The sequence below is a fragment of the Nothoprocta perdicaria genome, unplaced genomic scaffold, assembly GCF_003342845.1.
Source record: "Nothoprocta perdicaria isolate Ctin4 unplaced genomic scaffold, notPer1 scaffold_51, whole genome shotgun sequence".
Lineage (NCBI taxonomy): Eukaryota > Metazoa > Chordata > Aves > Tinamiformes > Tinamidae > Nothoprocta > Nothoprocta perdicaria.
Window position 1 is genome coordinate 2,846,188 of NW_020455766.1, and position 22,450 is coordinate 2,868,637.

Genomic DNA, 22,450 nt, shown 5'->3' on the forward strand with positions numbered 1-22,450 from the left:
ATATAGACTTTACTTATTCATTTCAGTCCATCCACAGCTGTTTCTGTCACCTCTATATTTATTGCATGCTTTTATTACATGGAAATAGAAGAAAGAACTGTGATGATAGTTTGAGCAACCGTGAACACTTACAACTAAGAGCTCTGAAAGAAAATAGTCCTTTTAATTATAATTTCACATCTCTCTCACTTGTGTATTCGCTCTAGGACTACCACCCCTACACGTCACTTCCAGGACAAGAGATCTGAACCCACCTAAAAGTAACAGGAGGCAGCAAAGAAAGAAGTGGAGACTGAAAGGGCAGAGATGTTTCACACTCGTTCTTCAGAGCGCATCTAATGGTTACCAGGACATCGGCTCACGGGCCRCATGGCACCCACTGAGCAAGGATGCCAAGTATACTTGAACTAAAAGTGATTATTCTTGAACTTAGAGCAGTAATAACCATTTTCTTCTTGAAAAGAATAAGCAAGGGTCACGATACCACTTCATTATTAGGTTTAGAAGAGCACAGCTTCAGATACTGTAGAATGATGCTGAATTCCAAAATGAGAAAATACTGGTTTATTTCATATACTTATGACAGAATTCAAACTGAAACATTATAAAAACTAATCTGAACTTCTCAATCCAAATGCAACATTCAAGACCTGCACAAATTAAAAGATTTGATTTGATAATCCAAGGATTTATGGAAGCTGTATTAGTACRCTATCCACCAAAGCACAATACTCTACATTAAAAGAATCTGTAATTTTTCTAGCTACTTCTCGTAAGTAGCTAGATTTTATGCCCCAACAATTTGAGCAATGAACAAATGCTCCCTCCTGCCAGCAACAGCAAAACAACTTGATGATTCAGTGCTTTTTGCTCTTTCTTATCAAGCACAAAAGTAATCTTCATTCATTCCCCTGCTCCTCAAGTTTCACCACCCATAAAAACAATTATCTCAGGAAAGCAATGCTTTATATTGAAGAAACAGCAACCACTGCTACTTGCTTTATGTTGCAGCTGATTCATTCTCCCTTCTCTCTGCTCCCAAAAAACATGAAATAATAAAAGTTCTCAAACTCACAGATGCTTTCAGAGGCCATTAAATTTTCTGACTTCCCATCTCCTGCTAAGTTGAAAGATTTTGTATAGTTTCAAACAGGAAAATCATCAGATGCAGTCTGAATCAGTTACATTTGAAACTACCAGGCCATTCTTGTATTTTAAGCAAAGGCATGCAAATACAAAGAAAAAAAAATAAAAATAACACACTTCACCTAGTTTAAACTATTATTTTAGATGCACTGCTGACAAATGCCCTAGTAAGGATAACTGATTTATGTGTAAAACAGCAAGAACCTTTTGCAATCTTATACACATAAAGCAAGCTTAGCAGTTGCCTCACAGCTTGGTCCTCAAGACATCTAAAAGCAGATTGCTTTCATAGCCAAGTATAACAACAGAGAACCTCTGCTCACTCAAACAAAGAGTAACAGGAAAAAGGAGAGGACACATCAAGAGACTATGCTGAACTAATATCTGCCAAAGAGACATATTTCAAAGCTTCAGGCTGGGGAAAAACAAGCAAAGTCTGCTTGGAAGTGTCAAAGGAACAGAACTGAAGCTGATAAACTCTGGCAGAGGACTTGGAAAAAGTATTTACATATAAGAGATTTTAAAACATATCAATGGACTTCAAAAAACATGTTTTTTTGTCAGCATAGGATGGACATGAAAAGGACTACCACATTGAATCACCTGCCTGCCACACAGACACTGTACCTTATCTTGCTTACTCTTGATAATACATAGAAAAGAAAGAATAATCCTTCTAATTCCTAGTAATTGTTGTAACTCTGAGCTTTCTACTGATAAATAGCAGAAGAAAACTCGTTTCTAAAGGAAATAAATAAATAAGCAAATAAATGAATAAATGCAGGTCAAAGTATGCCACTAAAATTCAGATGGGGAAAAAGAAAAGTTTAATCAYAACTCAAACTGCAAATAAAACTACCTTCCAAAGGAACATGACAATGTTGTACACAGGGGTTTCATAACACATCGCATTTCATAAACATCAGTCGATTTTTTTCTTTTTAAGAAATAAGTCACCTCAAAGACTACAGAACTATCACCTGACTGCTCAGGTGTTTTAGCTGCACGCTATTTGAAATACTTCGAGGCAGAGAGGGTAAAAATTTTAAGTGTCTGACTGGTGTTTCACAGCTTTATTGCATTTCACTTATCATTATGCCTTATTACGGATATTAAAAATATACACAAGGCATTTTCTTTGGAAACCTACACACTATTTCTTGTCACTCTCACAGTATTATAAAACACTGGAAAAGAGACAAGGGATGGCATTACCTTCATGTTTTTCTAGTGCTTGTACAACGTTAGGGAGTTGATTAATTGCCTGATACATTCGGTAACAGTCCTGTAAGGTTGCTGCTTGTCTCTGAAATTTCTTTGCTAGCCGGTTGAGATCTGGGAAGCGACGTAAAAGATCTTCTTGAAGGCACTGACGCAGTTCTGGATCCACCACAAAGGCTTCAACCAAATTCAACCTAAATGAAAAGTTCAGAACATGAATTAGTATGGTAAGGCTTTTGTAGAATTAAAAGAAAACACCTATCTTGAAGTTTCWATTTATACTTTTTCTAGGCACATATTCATTGGCCAACTCTCATGATAAAAAAATATATAAGTGAAACTAGAACAACGTAGGAATTGAGAATGCATGGATTTTAAGTTATGCTTTTGTAACATATGGAATTGGGATACCTAATCAACAGCTTTGGAGTCAAAGTGTTTCAAGCTTTGTTCAGTAGAGATGTTGAAGCTTAGAATCTCCTTTGAGGGTAAATCCTTCACAGAAGGTCATCCACTAATGTATGAAAGAATAGACACTAAGTGTATGAGGGAAAGGCAGAACTCTCAAGAGTCCTTGGCAGCGCTCAGCTGCCTGTGCTTAAGGCCAGCTTTGTTACAGTACAGCTGTGCAACCCTCAATCACAGAGTCGGAAATCTTGAGCTTGGAAGGGACCTCCAGGTATCCTCTAGTCCAAAGTCCTGCTCAGAGCAGGGTCAGCTAGAGCAGGCTGCTCACTGCTGCATCCAGTTGTGTTTTGAATATCTCCAAGGATGGAGATTTCACAGCCTTTCTGGGCAAGCTGCTCCTATGTTTGACCACTGTCAGTGTGAAAAAGTCGTCTTGTGTTTAAATGGAATTTCCGTATTTAGTTTCTATCTCCTGCCTTCTGTCCTTTCACCTCACACCACACCACAGAGGAACCTCAGTCTTCTTCGCTCCTTCCCACCAGGTATTTGTACACATTAATAAAGTCCCCTGAGCCTTCTCTTTTCCAGGCTGAATATTCCTAGCCCTCTCAGACTCTCCTCATATGACAGACTGCTCTAGTCCATTAATCATCTTAGTAGTCCTTTGCTGGATCCACTGTAGCATGTCCATGTCTCTCTTGTACTGGGGAGTCCAGTTCTAGACACACCACTCAGAACATGGCCTCACCAGTGTGGAATAGAGGGGAAGGATCACCTCCCCTTGACTTGCTGGCAGCACTCTTCTCCATGCAACCAATATGAGATTGACCTTCTTTGCCACGTGGATACAATGCTGGTTCATGATCAATTTGGTGCCGACCAGAACCTCTCAGTCCTCAGTTCTCTGCACAGCTACTGTCCATTTGGTCATCCCGACCCTGTACTGGTGCATGTGGCTACTTCTATCCTAGAGCACACTCTGAATTTCCTTTTGTTGAACATCATAAGGTTTCTCATTTTTCCAGTCTGTCAAGTTCCTTCTGAATGTTTTCTCACTTTTCAGGTGATATGCAGAATTCATGCAACTCCTCAATAAGCAAAATGTTACCACATATCACTCCAGACAGAGAGTTCAGTAGTCACAGTTACCTTTGTGTTTTCTTACCTGSAAAGCTGCATCAAATTCTAGTTTAGAAAAAACACACACACAAAACAAAACCCAAACACTCTTATTCAATTGAAGTAGCACTAGATAGAAAGCAAAAGGACATTTGTAGAGTTTACCCCCCCCMMMAAAAAAAAAAAAAAAAGACGACCAAGCTCACGCAAAATCTGCAACATTCAAGGCTGTCCTTTGTGTTAGATTACATCTTGCTTTCTGATCATCTGTATTTGTGTCTCAAGTATTTCATTTAACAACCCTTCTAAGAGATATTTACTTGATCATATTCCTGGCACTCATATATATATCACCAATAACATTTTGAATCTTATTAACTTTTGTACATGGAAAAAAAAATGCAGCAACAATTTCTAAAACACCACATAATCTTATTTTTAAAACGCATCTGCACAGAGGCTTGTCCAGATCCATGCAGATGCCCAGAGTCTCTTTGGAGTCCATGCAAAGCTCTCCAAGAGCCAGATTACATTCTGTTTTCCTACACACATWGTTTTATATTTATTCTCATTAAGAAGACAGTCTGTCCCTTTTCTTTCCAATTACTCAGTCTGTTTCGGTTTCTCTTAAAAGTTTGGCTCTTATTTGTGTACCAGCCTATGAAATGTTGATACCTTATTAGCAAACTCCCTATTTTGACCATTAAAGCACATCTCTAATGCGGCTCACGGACCCCCGAGTTTACCTTTGGCAAGATTAAAACTGACCTTGTATTTTTATTTTTTCACTTGTGCCTTTTAGGCGCTTCTATACAAACAACTGCTTCACTTTCATCCCGCAGCTTGTTAAACAGCCTCCTGGGTAAGAGCTTGTCAAAGGCTTTCTGAAAGGCCTAATATATTCCTTTTTTTTTTTTTTTTTTTTTTTTCCCTCCTTCGTCCACTACAATGACAAGTTCAAAGAGTTCTTGGATCAGCAAGATACAATTTCCCTCTGCCAAAAATCATGCTAATTAGACTAACATCTCATGACCTTCCTGGTACTGTTCTATTCTCTCTCTCTACATTTGCCAACCACAAATATAAGGCTGACAGGTTTATGTTCCCTCTACAGTTTGCATAACAATTTCCTGTACTGTTAGAATGCATACAAGGATGCTGAAGAGAAAAGCCTACATTAAGATAATGCAACTATAAACCATGCCTATTGCTCATAAGTAATAATGAAATCAAGTGCAGTTTTTATTTAGTGTAAGGCTCATGACTAAAGAAACAAAACAAACAAACAAACTCCCCACAACATCCARGAAGTATAACCAAACAACAGCTGACAAAGCTCTTGCAAAGCTGCAAAGCAGAAAGGAAAATAAACCAGATTTGTTCCCACAGACCTAAACAATCACAGTCAACATAACTGTAACAAGAGAAACTTCCTTAAGAAATACATGAAACTTTTATTCTAAGRTTGTGGCTTAAATTTGCAAATTAAACCACAAAAATAAACAACATCTCAACTAAAGTAATTGAAAACCAAAACTACTACTTTTCCTGAAATGGCAAGCAATACCCCACATTCTTTCTTCCTGCTATTCAAAACTATGACTGTTTCTCCTCTTTGAATTATATTCGGCAACAAGCAACATTAAGCTTATGAGCTCTTCTATAAAAACAGTATATCCAAGTTTCTGTTAGACTGCTGAATCCAACTGCAAACATTTCATCTTTTCCCATGTTGTTCTGTTGCTTTGAGGCGTGACTCAATCTMCTATAACAGACACTTCACACTACAGAACAATCCCCCCCCCCTCTCTCTCAGATCTAGTAAGTCAGAACAAATTTCCCACCTCTCATCACCAAGGTTTACGTCCCATTAGACGTCACAAGAGTGCACTTCTTCCCCWGCAACATCTATGCACCATTTTTCACCAAATTTACACTTAATTCACACTTAATGCTGCCCTAACACAGAAGGTTAAACTATATTTCTAAGCTTTTGAAGAGCTAGATGTAAAATAATTTAACAGGAAAACAATAACCAACCCCGAGTTGTACAAAGATTTCATTAGAACATGAAAAAACACCTKCCCACAGAAGTAACTGAAACAGATTAAAATGTATAATCAAAAGTGAAGAACCATTTTTTGATAGCATGAATAGGAAATTTTAAAGTGTCTAGGCAAGCATGGCAAGGGCATAAAAGAAATTAATCATCTAGTGAACTGTAYAAGCATAAAGCACTGAGATTTGAGCCTCTCCTCCCCAGACCTCCTGCAAGACCTTGGGCAATTCTATTCTTTTGCTCTTTATGCTCACAGGGACAAGAACATTTCTTCCAAACAGCTTTGCTTAGAAAGAGAACCTTGAACTTTTTATTATATTTACAGATTCCAATTTCATAATATATCAGTAAGATATATTTCATTATTACTAGAACATTTAAACTGCCTACTTATTTTTTGCATGATAATGGCTAAGCTAAGAGATTTCTTGGCGATAGCACTAAAAAACTCCACGACATGAGGAAATTTCAGCATTAAAATCAAATGAAAAATGCACTCTTATTGAAGGAGATTAATTGCTTCTAAAAAGATCTTGAAGATTTTAATCTTCTCTACTATAACTAGACAAAGGTGCAATTTTGTGAAGAGCACATAACTGCATCATGTGTTAACTAAAGACTTCCAAAGACTAAAGATTAAGAAAATCTTTTTATTTTACTATTCTACCTGATTACAATGAATTTTGGCAGGAAGCTACACTTACATAAAAAGTACGTTAAGGACTGCCTTAAGATATGTTAAGGCTTTAACTCCACTATAGAAGTTTCACTACAGAGTTCCATCAGTTTAATTTTAGATTTCATTTGTACAAGGAAAAGTGGGAAACACCTTGTGGACCCTTATTTTGTTTTCCATTGCATTTCTTTACAATGCAAGTGCCTTCTTAATCCAAAGTAATGGATTTAAACTCCCTCAGCATACAGTTAACAAGTTAACAAACATGATAGACCTTCCTAGCTTTCCAGTTTTAGTTTCCTGAGATTTCTGTCAGGCAGAAGTTGCTGTGACTSCTGCAAGGGAGTGACCTCCAGCAGGTGGCAATACTTACTCAGCAAGCAAGAGGGGCCTTTGTGTGASTTGCCCTAAGCAGAAATCTTTTGAAGATCTTGAGTTTTTGTAACATAACAACAGAGAAAACTACTCTCTAGATGAGCACACACATACTTCTCTAGCATAACATATATGAGAGTATCCAAAACGGGCAATTAGAATTTTTTCTTTTAAATAAGTGGAAATTTAACATCCCAATATTTTTAGTGCCCAATTTTTTTTTTTTTCCCTTAAACCAAGTTGTCCCTGGCCCACAGCTCCCTCATAGCTAYGTGCACATGCACAGAGGTCTGCAGCTAGCAAACAGGCAGCAAGTTCCCAGGGTCCGTACAGGAGGCAGCACCCAGGTATTCCGTGAGGTTTTACTCTCCTTATCTCTGCCAGAGCTGCCTGCATCTTAAAATGTATCCACTTCCACACTACACAGCGGGAAACAGGCAATTTTCTGGTAACAACATACTATAAACACCTTTGTATTATGATACAACGTCTTCCTGGCTCCCCTCTGTCCCCCTGAAAAYCACTGTTACAATTAAGAACTAAAATAAGAGAAAATGTAGCTAACCTATACAACATCATTTTGAAGAACAAAGCAGAGTACAACAACATGTACACACATCATGGATTCAGTTTGAAGTGCATGGCTGTTACGTGAGGGCTCTGAAGTCACCGGCTTCCAACAGTACAAAGCTACTGTGTAGTAGAGAGTAGATTGACAGAAACAGCAAACCAGGAACATGGTGCTTTGTGGTAAAGCCTTTTAAAACTTCCCATTTGTATTCTTACAAAGACAATGTTGTCATCCTAGCAAAACACTACAGTGATCTTTGTACTATGAAGAACTTCTTAAAAGACTTTGTGATGATACCCATTTCTAGAAGTATCCATTTTCAGAACTCTTTCCTCTGCAAGAATAACAAATAAAATAAAAGTCATGGGAATCAACTGCAACCCGTGTGCCAGGTGCAGCTTGAGACGTGAGGCCCAGCAGAGGCTCYGTACAGTCTGCCACACAGACATATGTCCCTCGTGGACGGGCTGGTGCTGAAGGCGAGATGCTTCTGGCAACAGCCTCCCCGCTAAGCGCAGCCTTCCCTCCTGTGCCTGGCTCMGCCTGCCACCAGCGTGGGTCCTGCTGGCTCTGTCCCACTGCTGGGCAYGGGCAAGCCCCTCAGAGGCCAACATTGACCCAAGCTGACTAGGAGAACGCATCGTCAGCCCACAGCCCTACAAACACTACGCTGGCAAAACCCAGCGCTGCCACCCAGAACAGAGATCTCTCCTGGTGAGCTTCACCCTCTGGGCTTCCTCCTGTTGCCTGGAAGGCAACTCCAGGTGAGCGATCTGCTCCACAGCACTGGGTGCACTATGGGCTACTAAGCACCTAGAGGAACGTGCTTCATAGTGGAGTACTTGCTGTTTAACTCAAAGGATTAAGCAATGTTACACAGACATCCAAGCCATCTCCTGCCTTTTCTAATTTTCCTAATTTAGTCTCCAAACCATCCTACCATGAAGAGAATCTTGATATTTGCAATTCAGAAGGGCTTGCTTTTCAGTCAGTTTTTAAAGAAACTCAAGATCTGAGTCCACTCTTCCACATCAAACACCTTTATATAACATAAAATAAATATGCATTAGGGAGTTAAACAGACTCTTCTTCATCCTATATGAATTGCTGTACATGATATTTGCATATTTTGTCAAAGTCTAAAGACTGCAAATTAGAGTCTTGAGATTACATCAAGGATTCCAGGCACCATTTTCTATAATAATTACTCTTCTATAATAATTAAGCAAAGCTTTGGAAGCTCTGTGTATTGACTGTAAGGACTACAAGCTCAGGAAAAAAAAAAAAAAAAAAAAGGCAAACAAACAGGATTATCAGAAAATGCAACATTACCTCCAACATAATATTCTTTCCCTAGACACTTTACAATAGTTTTATGTATTTTGAAATAGGTTACCAAGAAGTTATTAAAAGTTTTCTGATCCAGGCTTATTAGGAAGGTAAAGAATAACCCAATACTTGAGCAGAGAAATAAATCTCAGGTCTTAGCTCTGTGATACTATTTGATTCAATTAGGATTCTGCTCCTGAAACAGCGTGCTGCCAGGCAGTATTTTTAGACTTGGAGGAAGGGGAGTACCTGGCAGCATTCGTAAGCACATGCAAATAAAACAGCAGCTCTACAGCAAAGCTCAGCTCTACTTCTAGGCAGAAAGCAGGTCCCAACAACTGCACAACAGAGGCATACACACAAACTCCCCCCAAGAACAGTCAGGTGTGTAGAACAGAGGTGTTCCCATATATATCCAAAAAAAACTTTCATAAAGAGGCACTTCCAGTGTAAACCTGTATGTTCATCATAACTGCAGTTAATAAACAGAACCAAATGCCTGTTCGACAGCCTAGGTAGATTACTTACAGCAATAGTCCTAAGTTTTAGGTAGAAGAAATTAAACTTTTGGGCAGTGTAACTGAAGATTTGCTTCTCAAATGAGTTAAAAAAGAACAATAATCACTTGATCAACTGAGAATCGCCACTCAGAGCAAAGACTGATGTAGCACTATTCACACTTGATGCATTATTCCTTGCTCTTAGTTCAGAACTAACAAAGTGGTTCTTAAAGACCACCACCACAAAAGAGGAGCTAGAAAAATAAAGGGACATTTTCTCACTTTACAGCTACTTCACATGATAGAAACCACAGCTCCCAGCACTTAAACATGTCTGTTGAACAAAAAAGACACACAAGGAGCCATTCAGCAAAGCTGCGTTTTGAACAGAAAGCGTTTTACATGGCAAGTCCTCTCCCGCCTCAAAAATGTATCAGACATTTGCTAGACTAAATAGTCTCTTGTCCTCAAGGAACTATACAGACAAAAACAATTCACATAACACAAGATTCTCCAAGCATCTCCTAAACACTTCTGAAAAAACAGAAGATATTTTCTTTCTTCTCAGTATTAATAAATCCAGAACACTTTGGGTTTATACATTTATTTTTATTAATTGTATTATTCACAATGGTTGTAATTCCACTGAACAAATTCAGAAGACATCTTTCCGATTTTAGGATAGGAAATATCCAATTTACATGCCTGTAGAAGGTATATTGTGAGATCCAACTCAATATAAATTAGTAACYGTGAACACTAAAGTCAAGATAGCAACAGAAAGTAAACAGATGATTAATTATGAAGAACAGACTTTTGCCTGACTTGCAACTAAGAAAATGTTAATCTTTTTATTTTTACGATGATAGAAGGTCAAGGGCCAGCTGGCAGAATAGCAAAAGGATTCATTTTAGATAACAGCGTTCCTCGCTTTTCCATGGATTAGGTTTCCTCAAATTAAGTGGATGAACCAAACTATCCTATTGCTTCAAGACAGCTAGATCCAAGCTGGGGAGCAGCAGAAGAGCAGGGATCACCTCTGGCAACTACCCAGTGTKGCTGCATCGAGAGATGCACGGAACAGCCACACAAACACAAGTGCCAAAGTCAATACAAGAGAGCTGGGGACAACCCACAGCTGCACAGGCACGACTACACCCTTTCATTTAAAGCAGTTGTGGCTGCTGTCAGCCACTTACAAAACAGCTCTCTCAGTACAGCAGGTTGCTGCATAATGTGCAAGAGTCAGCAAAAAGGGAAAAAAAAAAGAGGAAAAACAGCTTTAGTTGCACAGTGAACCYTGTGAATCACCCTGAAGACCAAGGAACCTTAATGATTCTATGACTTTTYTACATATAGAAAAACTACCTGTAAATAAGCACTGTGGACACAAAAAGAAACCCTACTAAAAGAGATGAGAACAAATACCCTCATGATAGTTTTTTCAAAAGTTTATCAATGTAAGATTTAGGCTTCTGGAAAACAACTGCCTAGAAACTGCTTGCCCAGAAACAGCTAATAAACAGCCATGTCTTCTGTGATAAAGAGACACAATGAAGGCAACAGAGCAAGTGCTGAAGCAGGGCACAGTCACGGGGCGAGCGCGCAGTGAAACTGCCGCACCCCAGAGCTGCCCGAGAAACCACCGCTGGAGAGCAGCCCAAGCGGCTGCTCCGTGCGGCTCCTAYCTGGGAGGCCTGGGGCAGCTCTTCCTCTTAATTAAACACAGCACGTGGGGAGCCAGGGATAAAAACATTATTTCCCTTTCTTCAAAGGYGAGGGCGGCTCAGGGAAGAGATTTCTTTTATTCCTTTCAAGTTCCTTACATTATTAAAATTAAAACTAAATTTATCATCTACACTAACGCTCTTCTAAGTTTTAAACCCAAATATTTCCTTAATACTTACTTGTTCAGTATATTCTTTGTACTTTGCTGGAAAAGACCAGCAATTCTTCATTTATATTCATGCCATACAGAGAAAAGCGAGTTTCAATTACATGTGAACAAAGTATTAAAAGGCTTTTACAACTCTTACACGTGGAAAACTAAATTAAATTACATGTCAAGACAAAATTATATTGCAAAAACCTCGCCGCCTCCTAGTATGCCATCATGAATATACAAACTAAAGACCTTAAAGAGAAAAGTATTCATCTTTTTTTTTCCTTTTTTAAATAAAACAGAGAATACCATTTTATTTGCATATAATAGTCAAAGTAGTGACTACCAAGAATACCGTGACAAAAGCAGAGCTTTGCTCACGTACAAAGTACAAGTTTCCATGAGGTCATGGATTATATCATTTACTTGTTAAACTGGAAACTTCCTACACCTACGGCTGTGTTTAAAAACAAAAACAAACAAACCAACAAACAAAAAAATGCCACTCAGATTTAAAATGCAATTACTGCAGCATTGCAGCAGCAGTTTTAAATTTGAAGTTTAAATTTTTAACTTTACAACTACAGTAATTACCATCCACCTCCTTTTGGTAGGCTGGGGAGCAATAGAAGAGTATGTCACCTAAATACTCATATTTCCCTAAATAAAAAACAAAASTTATTTAAAAGAAAAGGAAGCTTGATTTGAAATTTTCAAATTGAAATTTAATCCTGCTTAAGCCTGAAATTCAGAAGCGAAAAGAAACTGAGACTTGCTCTTTGTATTTGTTTCGTACCAAGCAAGGGCAGGTTAAGAAGAAATGGGCAAGCTGAAAGCCCCAGCTAAGGGATACAGTGACTGCCTGCTCCAGTGCTACACCAGCCTGTTCTGTGCTACTTACCATTTACAGATCGGAATTGCTGATTGCTGATCCTTGCAGATAAGCATACAAAAACTAACAGCTTTGAGGTATTTCTCCTATCCAAACACCAACACCTGTAGGCCTTATAAAAGAGGTCTTTTTTTCAGGGGGTTAAGTTAGCCAGCTCTTCTTCCTATCCCCCTGGCACTGTTCTCAAACAAGGAAACTTGGAACACAAGGATCTAAACTTTTTAGAGGGCCTTCAAGCACCTCTAATTTTGAAACAAATTCTTTCCCTAAAGAAGTGGTCTGATATTTCCTTCATTGGTAGATTTTTTTTAGTGTTTCTAGGGAGCACTGATCCTCAACCTCAGTTTTACAAGGAAAAATAGAGAAAAAGACAAGTGCTCTAAACACCATTTTGTAAATATTAAGCATAGGTAAAGAGAGGGGAGTAGGTTAAAGAAATAGTATTGGGAGCTTCAAGTCTCAAACATTTGGAATATGGACTTACAACTTTTTGAATGACAAAGATGCTAGCGCTTCYAAAGGCTAACGGGAGGCCAACACAAATTTTGTGTCACTGAAATGACTTCATTCACACAAAATATTGACTGTCCCATGCTCAGCACAACAGCAAAAAACCTCTGTCTCCCAGCTAGCTCAGATTCGAACTGCAACTCAGAACCTTCTATGCAGGTGTTAGAGGCACTCCCAGTGTTTATGCAGAATATACTTTAAGTCATTTTAATGGAAAAAAAAATCCAAGTTAGTCAGAAATCTTCTGCTCCTCTAACCAAGAGGCAGGCCACCACCTACTCATTTAACTCTTTTAAATCAATATATTACTTTGGGGAGGTACTAATGCTCTTTCCAAAGCTGCCAAACACAATGACAGAAGCAAGAAACCCTACTTGCAATGCCTTGCAAGGACAGTTTTAGAAAACAAAACAACACAAACAGTGAAAACTTATCACAGGAAGAATTTATGTTGGAAGGGGACTCTGGGTCTATCCCTTGTTCAAAGAAGGTCTAACTTCGGTGAACTCTTAACATCTCTAAGCACAGAGATSCATAATCTCTCTGGACACTCAAGGGTCTACAAGGGTCTGACCATCCTCACGGTGAAGAAATCTTTCCTTATACTCACCTGAATTTTTCCTGTTTCAGTGTGGAACAGTTTTGTCCCATCCTTAACGAAACACCTGGCTCCACCTTTTCTATAACTCACAAGGTTATTGAAAATAGCAAGTAGGTGCCCCTTGGCCATCTTTCCTCCACCTTCCTCCGCCTCTCCTCATACACCACATGCTCCAGCCCACTATTCTTGGTAGCCCCTTGCTGCATTGACTCCCGTTTTGCAGAATCCAGACCRGTTACTATTAGAAGGTGATCCCCTCCAAGAATCATCTGGTCCACACCCCTGCTCAAGCAGGGTCACTGAGAACACATTCTCTAGGACTGTGACCAGACGGCTTTTGATCTCTCCAGGGATGCTTGCCAGTCTCCATCCTCCACCGCAAAGCSCCAAGCTGTATGCAGTTTTCTAGCTGCAGTTTCACAGCTGCCAAGGAGATGGTAACAAACATTGTCCCCAGCCTGCTGGCTCTGCACTTGCTAACACAGCCCCATCCGCTCTGCAAAGGCACTGCTGACTCACCTTCAACTTGTCCGTCCTCGTGCATCCTGGCAGACAAGTCATGCTGCACTCCAGCAAGTTTCAGGGTGGTTCAAGTCCTCCATGAGAGCCAGGTCCCACAATCAGCATGTTTCCACTAGTCACCTAAAGCAAGCTTTGCCTGCTTCCTCATCTTGGTGGGGCCTGTCTGCTGCAGACACCCACTGTGACATCCCCCTCACTGTTCTTCCTTCTAAACCTGACCCATAAGCTCGCCAGGCCTGCCGCCCTTTCCAAAACAGAGCTCTGGGCACTCCTGCCACTCCTTTGCAGAAAGTGCAACTTCTCCATCTGCCCTACTTGGCCCTCCTACAGGGCACACAGCCATCCACTGCAGCACCTGCACTGAGCAAGCTTTCTGGCTGCATTTCTGTAATCCCAGGGAGCTCTCAGCCTCCCAAGTGCACAGAGACTTCTGATCTCCCCTGGACATTCCTCATGGGGGCTGTGTTTGCACACCCCACACCTGACTCAGGCTTTGGTCATCCCATGTCCCCAAGGGCACTGCTGGGTTCTCCCGTGTGACTCCCCCACTCTGCCTCTCCACTTATCAGCCACAAAAGCAGTTGGGTTAATCTGTGACTAAATAAAGCACTGTAAAGACTCAAGTCTGCCCACACTAGTAGCAACAAGTTGTTGTTTGGGGTTCTATTTTTTTGCTTTGTTTTTCATTTTTTAAGCAAGCTCCTACTTTATTTCTCCGTCAAGACCATGATTCATCAAAATGTTCTACATGCAGAGAAATTTACACTGCCATCCTCTTCAACTAAAGCTCCCTAACCTAATTAAGAAATTCCAGAAATCTCTCATTTTCTGACTCTGCTAAAGACTGGACTGGTTTCTATAATATGCCCCTTGTGCAGCATATCTAAGCAAGGCTTAGGAATACAGCTCAGTGTAGGCTTGACTCAGCACAAATCATATTCAGGCAGAGACTGCAGGTTCTCCAGAACCCACTTTTTTTTTTTTTTTTTTGCTATAAGCCATAAATATATAAGAAGATCAGTCATGGGACATATAGAGGGCTAAAAAGGTTAGTTGGAATCTTAAATGTATGCTGTGTACAAATTCAGAAAAAGATTTCTTCCAAAAATAGGGGGGAAAAAAAAAAAGGGAAGAAAAATAGAAAAAGAAAAAAAGAGAGGCATCAGGTGAGCATAAGTTTTCTGCCAAGAGAACAACAAAATAAGAATTCAACCACATTCCTCAGACTCCCAATATCTGAAAAATAAACATAATGAAGTTGCTTGCTGTATTTTACTCAATCATGTYGCCCAATTAATATATTTATTTCCACTTACTGTCCCTGCAACTACTGCTTAATTTCTGAAATATGCTGACAAGGCAACAATCAAGAACCTCAGGTACCTACCTGCCTTTTGAAGTCACTCCATGGGAGAGGGCAGGGCTGTATCTTGTATACTTATGACTGATAATTATTTTTTCAACCACAGAAAACCAGCCAGGCATGGGCAGAACCCCATGTCTTTCAAGACAGACAGGTATCAGAAACCCCTATTTTCTTTGCTCTCATTAGCAGCTGCTCTATTAGGTAAACATTATTTTATCTGAAGCATATGTACTGTGCATATAAATTTGTATTGCTCCTGTATCTTGCATCTATAGCTAATGTGGAATACTGACATGTTACAAATACAGATGAATGAAACAGTATCAACACATTGCTGGTACAACTGTGTAAAGAAATTCCCATTTAGCTCCAAAAGGTGACTTGCACCATCTACAGGTCGCACAGGGTTGCATGATTCTTATTGTTAAATTCTTTGTTAAGGGAATTTAAGTCAAAATATTTCCTGCACAAGCACAATTGTCACATAACATTAGTCAAAATCTAGATTCTTTAGCCTAGTTTGATGAGATATTTGCACTGACTGGTGCTGGATGAAGTGCAACTGCTTTAATGTGGCACACTTCAAGCTAATAAATAAGTGACCCATCCCAATAACAAGGAGAGATTTGCTTTTCTGGCAGCAGGGACAAGAGTCCAGATATTTCCTTTTCAAAGTATCTATAAACTCTGAATTAACGTGCTTCTAAATTCTTAAATCAGCCACAATTTATATAACAGCGTACAGAGAAGAAGTTGGCAATTCAAATATCTTTCAAAAGATTTGCAATCTGTCAATGCATCTCACCAGCTCCAATAACAACTTGCTTCACTATGCCTGTCCTTTCAGATTAAAAGGAACAGTCTTCTACACTTTGAATGAATAGTATTAAGATTGTGATAGGTTATAAGCAGCTTGTAAGTGAAATACATCGCTTTTATCCCCAAACCAAAGAACTAAATTAATCAAAGCAGTACTTGAGAGTCAGATGCCCTTAGATGAAAATCAGATGAAAAGTCAAAAAAAAAAAAAAGTATAGAATTTGAGTACATAGAATATAGTGTATAGAATTTGTATGGATTAAAACAACCTACTTTTAACAAATTACAATCCCTATGATTTTACAGTTGGACCAAATACAGACTACCAATGATCGTGCTTTCACAGTCCTAACAGCTGGATGCAGTGACTTCAAAAACACTTCATTATAACCTTAAATTATTTACTGTCTTTCTTTGAATACAGCTTTTCCCTTAATACAATCAGTATTAATAATATTTTAARGGTACTTTGAGCAACTTACTTGGCACCATTCTGCAAATGGTTAGAAAAACAAACAAAAACAAACGAACAAAAAAGAGGTAGAAAAAAGCAATCTGCAGAAATCTACAGAGAATCYACTTGTTGCATATAAATAAAGTATGAAGGTCAAATCATCATTTTGGCATTGCTATCTGTGTTCATGTCCTACAGCACGTGAAAAATGAGCCTTAGAGAAGCTTTCAAAGTTAAATTGCATTTTCTGGATTTTTCTGCTTTGTTAAGATGTACCTTAACATACATTTTTCAAGGTACTAACCTGACATTCACCTGAGTTTGCRTGCAGTCTGGTTTTAGGTGATAAGAGGATAGTTGCATTTTAATTTAAGGTATTCTTTGAGTGTCACATTTATTTGCATGGTGAATATAGCTAAGAAACACACACACACACACACACACACACACATCCCACGTAAGGAATATCTAAAGACCATACTCCTTTCTGTGAAACTAAGAACTATCTGCACATTTTCTGTAGAAATCTGCAAGATTCTGTAAAGCCTCTTATCAACCGATACTGCTGGCTGTTAGCAGGGCAGACTCATTGTGACAGGCAGTATGAAAGACAACAAAAGATAAAGATGAGACTATTTGGGTTACTACCTCAAGGCAAGTTATGGCAAGAGCACCAGCCGCAACCAAAGGCAGCTTGTTTCTGGCAGCACAATGAAGTTACTACCACTTTTTTTTTTCCCTCTCATTTTTTTCTTTCTTTAGTTTACTCTTGATAAACTAAAAGTGGCTTCAAGATACAAYTGCACAGAATGAGTATTTGCAGTATGGAAAATAATTAGAAAATGGCTGATAAACTGCCTTAGCCTGCAGCGTACACTATTTGTCCATATGCATATATCATATCCTCTACCTTTTAAAGGTCATAATTGTTAAGGTATTTAACCTAACAACTAACCTGCCAATTTGCATTTCACAGAGCAAAAGACTGTCTTGTTTAACTGCAGTATACTACAGGATAGCACATAAAACTCCAGTCACATTTATAAGACAGCAAGAAACCAGTTTTACAGTTCTTTATTGAGTGTCTTGCTTGAGGAAAAAAAAGCTAAAATASTTACCAAGTTGCAGATGTCTATCGAACATATAACACTCACCTTTCTTCAATTCTATTCTTGTCCATAAGTGGCTGTTTGATCCACTGATTAACTAGCCTTTGTCCTTGAGGAGTTCTGCATTTATTTAGTAAGCCAGCTAGTGACTGTGCAGTATTAGCATTCTCCAAAGAACTCTGGAAGGGAAAAACAGAGTTAGTGAAGATTACTGGCACCCACTGAATGGCACTCAACTTGGTCACCTAAGAACAGGTGAGTGTCTTTTCCAAGTTCACTTGGCATCCATGAAAAAGACAARTTAAACAGCGTAGCACTGAAGCAATTAAATTACAGTTTCAGGAACAGAGCAAGCAAGGAACAGGTTCATCTATTTTGCTACTAGCTGGCTGAGTTTGAAAACAAACAAACAAAAAGATCCAAAAGGTGGAAATGTAGATTAAATACATCTACATTAAATAGACTGTACTTTGTAAGGTTGAAGAGTCCTGACCATAAGAAAGGAGAAGGAAAAAAAAAAAAAAAAAAAAATCACCATTAACGATGGTGTGAGGTGTTCTGATTGGATTGTCAGGCTGTTACTTATCAAACAGCTAAACAAGTACATTGCAAAATGCTTTTCAGTTAAAGCATCTATTTCTTACCTGGAAAAGGTTGAGGGCCTGGACAGCTGCATTATCAAGAACCATATATTGACTAAGATCAAAAGTAGTCAGTTCAAATTGTCCAAAATTAGACTCATCTGACAGCAACTCTAAAAACTTGATAATGGCTGACAAAGATGAAATGGCCACCTGAAGTTTAAAAAAAAAAGTTGTAGTTATTCTTATTAGAAATACTCTTGAATCACAGAGCAATTGATAAATACACCTACAAAATTAAAAACAAAAAGAACATAATCAGAAAAGGTCTCCGAGTCACCTCCCTGCTGAACTGCCCTACAGGACTTACCTCATTTGACAGGACTCTTCTTCCCAGGCACATTCTAGGGCACTGCACCTTCTTTCTAGGTAGGCGCAAGAACAACAAACTAGACATCTGCATGATCTGATAAATAAAGTAAGATGTGAAGCACACACCCTTCCACTTTCCAAAGCTGATATCAATAKGTTTCAGGCTAAGGAACTCAAACAAGCTCTTGCAGATAAATGACATCTGAGGCCATGGTTTCAGGGTTAGCTTTCAACCAGAGCAAGGATCTGATCTGGCTCACCGAGTGGTTTTACAAATGCTAGTGACAGCACAAAAGCATGACTCACTTGTTTAGTGGTAACAGCCTTCAAATAACTTAAACCTGTTATGGAATCATACGTTAAAGGTGAATAACTCAGCTGGTGCTCATTGCAAATGCAAGGTACAACAAYGAACATTTAAAAACAAATTAAAACATTATCTCAAGTAAATTACCTCTTATTTACAGCTGGCCAAGAACAAATATGTTCATTTGACATGCAGGTACTAAATCATGTTTGAAACATAAAAATGACACAAACTCTCCCCCCCAAAATACTACCATAAAGAGTACTTTATTTCTATTTATRATACTCTCTCTCCATCGCAAAATAATTCAAGAATGGCATTTAAGTCTTCAGGACAGATGAATTATGAACAGACAGTATCTCCTGCATACAGTCAGTTTGCTTACCACAGTTCAGTATGTTGAAGAAATAATCAAAGTTTTTTTTTAATTATTTTTTTTTTTTCGCCAGATGCCCCATGGATCCTACTTCAATATAACAATTCAAACGCAGCAGAACTGCTAAACACCTCAGCAAGAATTTACCTGGATAAACTATGGGCTATACAGCATGCTTGCACAGAAATGTGGGAATATAACATAAAAAAGGACTAGGAAGGASAGAGAATAGCAGAGGAGAACACCCCACTCCACATCTGAAACAAAAAGAAAACACAGGCCCATCAAACAGCGCTATGCACAAACCTGTTTTTCCATCTCCGGCAAYGCTGCACTGTTCATTTGTTCTTCTTTCTTTGATTTTAATAAGCGATTCAGATCCTGAACAATATCTTTTGTTGTGAACTCTGCCTTCTTTCTGTCTGTAATCAGAATTCCTCCTCTCTGAATGACCTGTTGTGCATAAAGAGTTATCAGTTACTTTCAGTTTTCAGGGGACTCGCATTCATCCCTYGTAAGCAAACCCCAAAGACACACATCTACTTATGGCGAGGTTGCACAGAGAACAGACAGGATTTTAGCCATATCACATATTTTTCTGATGAAAATGGAAGTGAGTCAACAGAAAAATAATGCATTTTGGATGCATAGACCAAATTTCTATAAGTAAACAGATTACTCTCTTATTTCTACAAATCACAGAGCGCAGCTAAAAAGCAGGATACAGCTTTTCAGATAAGGCTTTCCCACAGGTAATTCTCTTACTTGTCGCAGCTTTCCCATCTCTCCAGCAGTCTCTCCTCCTGGGAGCACACACTCCTTAGGTCCTAATTGAACCAGCAGAGCTTCGAGGTTTGAGAACTGATCGTTATCTGGAAACTCACAGACGCTCAGTTTTCTCAGTGTAGTATCCACATACCCCACTCCAACTACTCTTTGTCCATCAGTAGTAGAGAGCTTCACACCCACAACTCCAATGGCCGTGGACATATCATTGTTGGCAAAAAGAACTTCCTCAAACTGGGCAAGATTTCCTGGAGAGCCCTATTTAGGAGAGAAATGTAGCAAATATACACCTGTTCTAGTAATTTAAAAAACAAGTTTATTAATATTATCCATATCACCTGCATAAACTATCTCAGGCTTCCTTAATCTCCCAAGCCTATGGCAAACATAAGACAAGCTCCTCCTGTTTCAATTGCCACTGTCAATCCCTGAAAAAAATCACTGAGACACAGACTGAGGAAAACTGCACCTTGTATGCCAGATACCAGTCGTTTTCTTTGGTAGATTTGCTCCCTGCTTTGTTCTTGTAGACTTCAACTCTGTAATGACGAACCAGAAGCAGATCCCTCACAAAAGATTCAAAATTCATTTTACTAAGCACAACACTCTCCAATTTCTGATTTCCTACAGGGGAAGAAAAAAGTAACATTGTAACTGAAATCCACAGGATATAGAGTTAATAGTTTACAGGAAGGATGTTATTCTGGCAGTGAATACAGCAAGCATGCAAAATCCACGAAACAAGACAAAAATCACAACACTCAATATTAAGAAAGCTCACACCATACCCAAACAAAAAGTGATGTTCATTATTTAAATTCAAATTTTCACTGGTTTATACATGTGCGTATGTAAAAAGATTTGTTGCTATCATCCTTCTTGTCTCGGAGCACTCCTGATCTTTCTGATTCATCTTTCACACCTTTTAATCGAGTGAACGGTGGAAACAAACGACATGATTTTCCTCTTGATAACCTGCTTGCTTTCCTGGATAAGCTACTTGCGTTAAATAATGCACAAAGCAGTCTGTCATACAAAGACATCTAAGACACATATGCCAACACTTCTTCCTATTGCCACAGAAAATAATATATTCTGTAAACTTAGCTAATCACAAGAAAGTTTACCTTAAAACCCAATTCAATGAGTGTATAGCTGGCAAACTTCTTACTTTTGCATCTATGCTGACTTTCAGTTGCATATTCTAGATAACACTACAAATTGCAGTATTTTAACACTGGAGCTGATAATCACAGGTTTACATCTGCCAAGCAGTTACTTTTGAACAGAATTCAGGAACTAGATCAATGCCTGTGTTTCTAGTCTGTAAGGTATCATTTCAAGTCATAGGCATGGAAGTATCCTGCTCTGTAAGTTCTCCACAAAATATTTTTTCAGTTAGTTGCCCATCAATTGCACTAGAAGACAAAAAGCATGAAAGCACCATTCCCTTTCTAGCACCGGTGCATAAGAGCTGCCTTTCATTACAAACAGGCTTCAATCAGGTTTACTTTGCCAACAACTGCGCAGTTACTTCCTTGTGACAAAGAATAATACTAAGGTTTGCACCTTCTGGAAAAAAAAAAAGGTATCTTAATGCTGACCCATCGGACGTCTGACAGCTCTACTCTCTCATACCAAGAGAGAAATAAAAAGCAAAAGAGAAAGGGAAGAAAAAGCCCTAGGCATTACATAATTATGTAATTCATTGCTGCAGGCCAACATGAGTCAAGCAGCTAATAATGGAAACTCCACACATTTACATTTTACCATTATGCATCTGCCATCTACTCTACAGAACCATATAAATGCAGTAGCCAGTTACCATAGAGGTGTCACGCAATCCTTTCCATAGAGATGCACCAATGGTGCAGAAAGTGCTGGGGACCCCTGCTAGCGCACACAGCAATTGTGTTTCATTAGTCACGCACACCCAGTAGCTCTGCAAGCAGCAGTGTTTGTGCAGAACCATACACACGTGCTGCTGGAGATACCTTCTACATTTGTACACCGACATCCTCACAGGCACCCCTACTCAGAATAGCTACTAGTGAGGATTTCAGAGCAGCAAGAGGCTGAAAAATTAGAGATGAGCCTTTTCTGTTACACTCACTTTGAAGCAGCAATGAATCACTGCAGACCTCAAAATCCAGAACCTGTCTAGTATCTTGCTGCTCTGACAGGCAGAGGAAAGAGCAGCACGGATTTCTCCAGTTACTCTGAGCAGCGTCTCAGCAGCCCAGGGCCCCTGCGTGGCTATGGAGCTGCCTGGAGCACCAAGAGGTGAGCAGCAGCTCCCACTCCCTCACCACAAACAGGCACCGGTCTTTACGAGACATCTTATTTTAAAGGAGGCTGCAAAACGCCACATAGGAACGCGAGAAACGCGCGGCGGCCGAGGCAGCCCAGGGGAGGCCGTGCCCCCGGAGCGCCAGCGCCGCGCAGGGGCCGCTCCCGCCCGCGGCCCCC

The 22,450-nt window shown here is 39.3% G+C and overlaps 1 protein-coding gene across 1 annotated transcript in view; it reads right to left on the reverse strand.

Annotated features, from left to right (window-relative positions):
* Positions 1 to 20,605, reverse strand: part of MSH2 (mutS homolog 2) — a 38,945-nt gene extending 18,340 nt beyond the window's left edge. Inside the window, exons 1-6 of the mRNA XM_026048079.1 lie at positions 20,451 to 20,605; positions 19,961 to 20,239; positions 19,502 to 19,648; positions 18,204 to 18,353; positions 17,605 to 17,738; positions 2,362 to 2,561 (exon numbers count right to left, since the gene is read on the reverse strand). Coding sequence (XP_025903864.1) covers positions 2,362 to 2,561; positions 17,605 to 17,738; positions 18,204 to 18,353; positions 19,502 to 19,648; positions 19,961 to 20,239; positions 20,451 to 20,570 — 1,030 coding nt within the window. The 5' untranslated portion in view covers positions 20,571 to 20,605. The remainder of the gene's footprint in view (positions 1 to 2,361; positions 2,562 to 17,604; positions 17,739 to 18,203; positions 18,354 to 19,501; positions 19,649 to 19,960; positions 20,240 to 20,450) is intronic.
* Between the last annotated feature and the right edge of the window lie 1,845 nt (positions 20,606 to 22,450).